The 8,601-nt window shown below is 41.8% G+C and overlaps 1 protein-coding gene across 2 annotated transcripts; it reads right to left on the reverse strand.

The window, feature by feature from the left end:
- Positions 1 to 32: 32 nt before the first annotated feature.
- TEKT1 (tektin 1) lies at positions 33 to 8,582 on the reverse strand. Of its 2 annotated transcripts, none has more exons than XM_019287643.3 (8): positions 7,708 to 8,582; positions 4,376 to 4,619; positions 3,837 to 4,002; positions 3,476 to 3,604; positions 2,915 to 3,058; positions 1,495 to 1,717; positions 685 to 881; positions 33 to 409 (listed from the first exon to the last, which is right to left on the reverse strand). In XM_019287643.3, the coding sequence occupies exons 2-8, from the start codon at positions 4,563 to 4,565 to the stop codon at positions 250 to 252; spliced, it is 1,209 nt and encodes a 402-aa protein (XP_019143188.3). In that variant the 5' UTR covers positions 4,566 to 4,619; positions 7,708 to 8,582; the 3' UTR covers positions 33 to 249. The 2 variants fall into 2 exon arrangements, with proteins under 2 accessions (XP_019143188.3, XP_010400539.3); XM_010402237.4 differs by lacking the exon at positions 7,708 to 8,582 and adding an exon at positions 7,148 to 7,698.
- Between the last annotated feature and the right edge of the window lie 19 nt (positions 8,583 to 8,601).

Genomic DNA, 8,601 nt, shown 5'->3' on the forward strand with positions numbered 1-8,601 from the left:
TTACACATGAGAGAAACATGGAAGAAGAGGCATTTCTCATTATTCTGGAATTTTATTGCCAAGTGGAAGATTTCATCAAATGTTTTAGAGCATAGATAGCTGTGAAACAGATAGCTGTAAGTACTAGGTCTGTTTTAATTACCTTGCACAACTAGACAGCATTGAGCCAAGCCAATAAATTTGGAAGTTTGTAAATAAAATTTCAGCAGGAGCTGGTTCTTTGGAGCACAATCCCCCAGTATGATGACTTCAGTAATTGTTTATGTAAAGAGACTCTCTCATTTGCATGCACAGCACTTCATCAATGTACAGTGTATTCTCCTTGACCTTGATCTCTTCCTCCAAGGAAAGCTGTCGGCAGCTCAGGCATTTCAGCTCTGTCTCAGCCTGTGCCAATGCATCCTTTAATCTAATAGGGAAAATAGAGGCAGCCATTAGTTGAAAACACATGAATAGGTTTTTTTTTCTTATATGGGTTAGGAATTCTGAGCAAGAAAAAAGAAAGATGGAAAGGGATTCATGGAGACAATATCCATGCAACTTCCCTTAAAGTGTCCTGCCCTTAAGAGAAAAGCAACTCCCAACTTTTCAGGGAGAATAGCTGGGACCCATTGTTACTCTGACACATTAAATTAACCCAGTAATCTATACCACAGATTTTCCTCTTGCATAATTTCCACTCACCTTTGAATATTTTTGGTAATCTCTTGAACTTCATTCATCAGGCTGCAGTGCACTGTGTCATAGCACAGTTCCACATTGGGGCGATGGTTTCTTGCTTCCAAGCGGGTTTGAGCCACTTTTACAGGTCCTTCTTTATCAGCAATTGCTTTCTTTAAGGCTGCAATGTTCTTCTCCTGTGAGGCAGTCTCATCCATTACCTTAACAAATCCAACAACGAAATTCTGCACACCGCCTCTTACAATGTGTGAGATCATCATCATCATCATCATCATCATCATCTTTAGTAGTTGTAACAATCACAGTAACACTCATTATGTTGTTAGTTCATCAAACGATATTTTGCAAAACTTAGCCAGGCATATGATTCTGTCATTGGAAAGCAGATGACACTGTTCTGGGTGAACCCAGAAATTTATGCTCAGCAATTAATTTTTAATATTAATACTCAGTTTTCATGCGTCAAATTTTGAGCACATTGACCCTGCTTTTATCAATTATCAGGCTCTTATATCACAATCCTGAAAAAGCTATAGGAGCCCCTTGCAACTAAAAATCACAAGGAAAATCCTCACTTTACTGATGGCTACAACAACATTTAGATTGAATAAGTGACTCCAGAAATGCATCTCTGTGGTGGTGCACACAGAACCAAGAAAAAAAAAAAAAATCTAAGATGACTTTTACGGAGGAGGGAGAAGGGAACAAAAAGGAACACGTGGCAGATAAATGCTACCCACTGGACTGGGAAAACCAGTAGATAACTCAAGCCCAGTGCTTCCACTTTTTCACTGACTGTCCCCTATGACTTACCATTGCAAGAAATGTCTCTAGCTTGTGCTTGGCATCCTTGACTTCCTTCACCCTATTTCTAAAAGCAACATTCACCATCTCACATTGCTTGCGCATGTCATTTGCCGTCTGTGAGAGAATGCTATCGATAAGCGCCTTCAGTGCCAAAGAATTGTTTCTTTGCTTGTCAGCCTTTTCAACATTTATGTTTGAGAAATCTATCCAGTCCTCAGGGCTAACAAAACTGAAAGAGATTCAAAATAAAAGGTCACCAACAGACAGCAGCAGGTCCTCTATGGCTTCATAAATCTGTAATTATGCCACAAAATCAAGAACAAAGCAGTACTTTTAACTGCATGTCCCAGTAAGCGCCACTTGTCCTGGGAATTCTACAGATACAAAATAAAGGCTCTGTCACAATAATTTTGTAATGAAGTAGATGAGAGTCAGACGAAAACAAATTCGCTAGAGTCATAGAGCAACTTTGCTATAACTTTCTTTTCCCCTGGCGATGGATTAAGTTATTGTGGGGGGAAACACACATAATAGCCAGTATTTCTTAGAACATCTTTCATTAATAAAGCTGTTACTATTCACAGCAGATAGCTATTTACACAACACAGTCACTTATTCTCTCACACAGTTCACCTGTGCGACACTTAGAGTACCTGCCTGGAGCAATAGTTGAGAAGCCCAGCCCCAACTGTATCTCCAGAATTAGAGGGTCATCCTTGCTGTGGCTTGCAGGTGGGTGTTTGGAAAGTTCCTCAGAGGGTTCATTCCTTGTTTAATTGGGTGGCTATATAAAGTTGTACTTGTCATTTGCACACAGCAGGCAACACCATTCTGGGTGTGGTCTGAGTTACACAACCCGTTGTTGATGCACGCCAACGTGATGGCAGCAAGAGCTGTCAGTCTCTTGGTGTTACAAGTTTGCCAGTTGTTCCATAGCAAGAGTGACTTCCTGAGGCTCTCACACACATTGCTTTCTCAGCATGGTTCCTCTTTTCAGCCCATTTTTCTGTGGTAGCTATTTTTCCATTTAAACCTTTCACACTAACTAACCCATGCAGAAGGGGCACATTTGACAGGTTAATGACTGAGTCAGAAACTGATTCCACACCTCAGGTGTCCCAGTCCAGCATTTTCCCCACTGGGACATTCTGGGAGAGGAAAGAAGTTAAGGGCAGTAAATCTATTCTGTGTTTAAACAATATGTGAAATTCTTCCTTAGCTAATGGCGAACTTCAAAAACTTCTACTAAACTGGAGTTCACTGGGAGCATAATTATTGTGATACAAAAAAGTGATGGACAGAAGTATAAGAAACAGTTGACGAAAAGATAAAGCCTGTTTTACACAAAACTAATCTTGCTGTTACTGGGACAGCCCACATTATCTGTATAATTATCATATGTTTGTTGAACTAAAGAACCACTTACTTTCCTTCCAGTTTCATTGCATTGTCAGCATATATGATATGAGGAGTGTCGTTTGTCAAGCTAGCACAGTAATCATCAATCGTCAAAGCTGTGAATTTGTCCTTCAGATCCATTTCCAGGTTGTATTTTGCTGAACGGTTTCGTCTAGGAGAAGAAACAACCAAACTCTTAAGACAAAGTGTAGACACTCACAGGTGTCCTTAATATGCATGCATACATGCATTAGGTAATTCAAATGCTGTTATGGAAATATTAGCGTATGAACTCTTAGTTGTCAAGTCACAAAATCTACAGCATGAAGCTGCCTTTCTATAAATTGATGGTACAATTCACATTGAAATTAAAGGCACAGGACTGAATCACGTGAAGACCAAGGATCAAGTGCAAGTACTTTGTATTCTACATGCAGAGCATCTCACCATTACTGATTGGCCTCCTGCAACTGTTTAGCATTGAAGATAATTTAGGACCTGTGCTCAGCCTGACCCTACAACTTCTCAGTATTGCAGCTGTCTTAACTTTCATCTAATTAGTGTTCTATTGTGCCCTTTGCCTCTGCACCTGATTTGCTCATTGGTTTGTTCCAATGTACGTCCAAGTAAAGCAATAATCCCCTGGAGGACTTCAGCTTCCTTCAGTAGTTCCTGTTCCACTTCATCATGCACCAAGTCAATCCCAGCTCTCCTCTGCCTAAATAAAAAAAGGAAAAACCATCAACCACATTGTTCAAATGCTTGCATCTAACAGATGATGATGTTCAGCTTTCCCCAGTGTATGAACACCTAAATCAGACTGTGACTCCACTGCAAAGAGAGTCAGGCCTTTAGTTTGCAGTCTTTTTTTTTTTTTATTATTTGTTAAAGGTTCATTACCTAGATATTTTTTTTCTCTCCTTGAATGCTTTTCTTCTGAATCATCTCACCTGTACAGGAGACACTTTTGGGCAACGACAAGTGGCTCTTTGCAGCTCTCCAAAGCTCTCTCCAGCCTATTCTTGAAAGTCAACAATACCTCTGTCTCATGAACAATTTGTTCTAGCTTGTTATCTAGTTCTTGCTTCCAGAATTTTATTTCTTCCCGTCTCTGTTCTGTAGAATCAAAATAACAAACGCGTATTAATACAGGCCCATTTTATGAGCAAGAGGACTGTAGCTCAGATCTTAGATATGGCTAAAAATAGACTTATTCTACAGTGGAGTGCCTGTAGTGCTGTGGGCTGTGTGGAAACAGTTTTGCAACCCCATGTCAGGAGGTTTGGTTAAAATAGCTTTTTGTGTGTTTTGTAATAAAAATAAAGAGTTTGCCTCAAAATATTGTATAAAATATTTTTGATTTTTCCATGACATCAACAAGCATGGCATTGACACATACTCCTGTTCATTATCAACTAGTTTGTTAAGTCTGTCTTAAACATATAGCTCAAATAATGCGTCTTGACCCTTGCAGAAGACATGGGATTACCTATTTTCTTATTGACATCGCTTTGGGTTTTTTGAGTTGTCTTTTCGATTTCATCCACCAGCCTCCAACTCTCAGCTGTCACACATTCTGACCTGGATTTCTGGGACTCTGTACTGGCACGCTGCATCCTGTTTGCAGTGTACCATTCTGAGGGATGAAATTTAGATGTATCTTGCAAGAGTCTGGCCATTGTTATTTGGAAGGTTTCTGGATATAATGCAGGTTAGTTCTTGTAATGTGGAACCTGAAAACAGAAATAGCATTACATTTAGCTGCAGAAGCAGGAAGGGGAGAAGACGGGTCCGTGCGGATGAGAAATATTTTGTTCTTTTTACCTGCAAAATGACACTGATATGAAAATAATAGATGTCTTGCTCAAAGTTCCCCAAGTCTTTGCTGATGTGTAGGGAAGAATGTGCTGATGTGTTTGGAGTGGGAGAGTGAAGAAACAGAAGAATTTGTGAGTGGAGTTTAGGAGGAGAGAAGTGGAACTGACAGGAAAAGATGGACTATGCAATAGGAAGAAGGGAAAGGAGACCTGTGGAGGAGGCTGGAATAACTAAACAAGCAACCACAGAAAACAAGAGAAAAAGTGAACAAATATAAAAGGTAAATAGCTTCCCAGATGTTGGAGAAGTAAACACCTTTCAAGAATATGGCTGGAGAGATGGATAAAATCTAGATTGTAAAAAGAAATGGAATAATAGAATTCTTAAGGTTGGAAAAGGCCACTAAGATCATTGAGTCCAGCTGTTAATGCAGCGTGGCTGTGTTCACCACTAAACCATATCCTCAAGTGCCAAATCCGCATGCCTTTTGAACATATCCAGGGATGGCAATTCCACCACTTCCCAGGGCAGCCTGTTCCAATGCCTGATTAGGCAATTTTTTTCTAATGATGATTAGGAAAAAAAAAACAAAAAAAACCCACAACCAAAAAAACCCCAACACAACCCAACTGACCAAAAACCCTACAACCACGCAACACAACAAAAGAAAACAAAAAACCAAAAAAAACCAAACCCCAAACCAAAACAGGACCTGAAAAGCTGAAGGCGGAACTTCAGCAGGCAAATGAGGAAATGGGAAAGTCCGGAAAGGACTAAAATAGAACAAAGAACAAAGCATACTGGGACACTTGTTTAATGGAGGGAGAAACCAATGCCCTGAATTTTTGCAAAGCAGTTTGATTATCTATTTTCCTATTCTTGCAGTATGCTCATCCAGTATTCCCGAGACAGCTCCTGAGCCCAAATGCCCACAACTGCTCCTCAGCAACACACAGCTCTGCCCACATTCCATTCAGCACAGCTACCCTTAACTCAACTTCCTTCTCCCTCCCACACCTCTCGACTGATACTTCTCCTCGACTGAGCTTGTTCTCTGTACATTATTTTTTGATAGTTTCCAGAGCTTCTGACAGTAATTCTGAATTGATTTGTTGTAGAAATGCATAACGATTGTGAAAGCAAACAAGAAGTGTGTTAAGTACCTAGCTATCTAAAATGTCAGTCATAAAATACCCTTAGTAGTATACTCCATCTCTGTGTCAACAATATTCTTTCCTGGGAGAGAAGATATTGGAAGCCAGACAGAAGAGACGAAGGAGATAAAAAGCATGACATCAGATGGTGCTATAGTTTAGACCAGAGCAGAGTTTCTCAGAGTGAAACCCAACAACGTTCAAAAAGATCACAAAATGATAAAGAAGCAACGTTGGTCAGAAAGAAGCAGAGCTGGTCCTGGACAGAAAAGCAGGAAGCAACTGCAATTGTTAGCTGCGAAAACAATGCAGTGACAGCTAGAAAGCTGCTAATTATCTTCCTTCTCTTTCAAACAGTGGTCATTAAAACTGGTAACTACAGTGCCTTTCATGCCAGCTGACATGTAAACAGAAATACGCAAGTATTCTGGAAGGGCAAAAAAGGACTTTCAGCTGAAGAAACACTGTCTTACAGAAAAATGCAGGTATTTCAGAGCTAGCCAAAGAAAAATACAGGCTTCAGAAAACAGGTTTAACGCTAGAACTGAAGCCATTAGCCTGAGAGAAGGAGGCCTTAGAGATTCAAGAAGCAACAGAGACTGGGGTGCAAGGTAAGCAAGGAAAATGAGCAATATATGCTAACGCATGTAGGAAAGCTGCAGTCACAGACACTCAGCATGCTCCTGATGCACATGGAAGAGCAAAACTGTGACTAGGCTGAACAGTGATCAGAATCAATTACAAAGACTGCTACTGAGGCAGACCTGTAGATGAATTTATATGGCACTGCACACATGAAGTCTGCAACTATTTGCACAAAAGGGCAGTGCTTCTATGGACTGTCCCTTGATTTGTACATTCAGGCCCCCCTTGGTCTAGGTAGACTTTTTTTCCCTGATGGATTTTTTACCAGGTTATCTACATTGCATAGTAAAATGCGTTAGTTAAAAACAGTATTTTTTTTCCCCCCACATGAACAGGTGGAGCAGGAACTGGAACCCTTTCCATAATAACTGAAAATTTTCCAATGGCTTCGGTGGATCTGAACGCACACCTGGTTTGAACAGAGGTTTACTTTGGCTCGCATGAGTCACAGAGTATGGATCAGGCTGCATATTAGTTGTCTTCTGCAAAATTTTATCATCTCTATTCCCAGTAACATTCCAAGGCATTTAGAAATACTGGCAAATTTGAAAGGGATGACCAAATGATTCACAATGAATTGCTGAGATATCTGAACAGCAGTTGAGAACAATGAATGTCATGTTTCTGAAAACGTGCTCAGTCACCTTGAAAGCAGAGGAACCCCCCAGTGATGGCTGTCCACGACATTATTTTGAGACCGGTGGTGTAGGAGATTAGGGACAGGCGTTCGGAAGATATCGCGTTGTGCGGGACAGGTAAAACCCCTCCCCTCTACAGGTAATACCTGACCAGAAGGAAGTGACGCGGTAAACCCAGGTTATTTAACCCTGTGTAACCCATGAATAAACGCCATTTGCCGTCTACCATATTGGTGTCTGCGAGCTGATGGCCCGAACGACCTGAGGTGGTCGTCGTACCGTTCCTGAACCAGGTCGCTACGCCTCCGAGAGGCAACACGGTGGGACTTCATGCCGTTTTGTTCTGAAAACCCAGTATGTCATGCTGTCCTGTCCCAGAGTGTAGCGACACCGCCACAAAGTAATTAAAGCTACAAACCTCAAATCCGTTCCTCAGTGTCTGCTACCGTAAAACACAACTTCCTTTTAAACCGTTAATACGAAATTTACAACTGATCCTGCAATATGAATTATACGACAGGAGAAAGCTTTAGTTTTAGCTCAGGTGGTTTTCTCTACCGACTTACAGAGGTAGAAAAGGGCTCCGCAGCCGCCGGAGCTGCGCGCAGCGGACGCTCCCCCCGCGCCCCGCCCCGCCCGGGCCGCCGCTCGCAGCCGCTGTAACGAGCGGTCACGGGCGGGCGCGTCCGAGGGGCGAGGGGCTGAGTCCTCGTGCTGCGGAGGCTCTGCCGGGTGGGCAGACAGCGGCACCGCCTTTCCACACCACGTGTAAGCGCCCAGTTACAGCTGGATGAAAAAGTAAGTCCTCTTCTGCACAGCAGTAGGGGTAAACTAACACCAGCTCGCTTACCACATTCCACTGTAAAGCCTTTAAAAAGGATTTTACAAAGGATGTCTAACCTAAATCATTCTATGATTCTATGATTTCAGCTTTATCAGATTGCTCAGAGCCAAGGCCAAACTGACCCGGAATTTTTCCAGGGATGGGGAGCTCTCTGGGCCACCGATGCCAGTATTTTGTCACCCTCATTGTAAAAAATTTCTTCCTTATATCTAGTCTAAATCAACTTTTTTAGGTTTAAACTGTTGACCCTTGTTCTATCGCTACAGGCCCTACTGAAAAGTTTGTCCCCATCTTTCTTACAAGCCTCCTTTAAGTACTGAAAGGCTGCAGGAAGCTCTCCCCTGAGCCTTGTGCAGCCTGAACAGCCCCAGCCCTCTCAGCCTTTCTTCACAGATTATTTTGGACACTAGTGGAACACCAGAGTTCAGACCTATTACATTAGTCTGCTTTGCGATTTCAGCAGCATTGAAAGAAAGCAGTTAATGATGCTGCACTATTGGTTCAACCTAGAGAACTCAATATGGAACATGGAAACATACTTAATTTAGATCTAGACTCATTAATGCCGATTAGTTAGACTTCTCCACAGAAAACGTGAGACTTTTCCAGACTGAGG

Source organism: Corvus cornix, chromosome 19, assembly GCF_000738735.6.
Source record: "Corvus cornix cornix isolate S_Up_H32 chromosome 19, ASM73873v5, whole genome shotgun sequence".
NCBI classification, from domain to species: Eukaryota; Metazoa; Chordata; class Aves; order Passeriformes; family Corvidae; genus Corvus; species Corvus cornix.

Bases quoted from the DNA above. Each gene is read 5' to 3' on its own strand.
- TEKT1 (XM_019287643.3), bottom strand. From the start codon at position 4,565: ATGGCCAGACTCTTGCAAGATACATCTAAATTTCATCCCTCAGAATGG. The intron at 4,003-4,375 runs GTAATCCCATGT...TTGATTCTACAG, and splicing joins CGATGTCAATAAGAAAATAG to AACAGAGACGGGAAGAAATA. The intron at 882-1,494 runs GTAAGTCATAGG...GGATTTGTTAAG, and splicing joins TAGAGACATTTCTTGCAATG to GTAATGGATGAGACTGCCTC.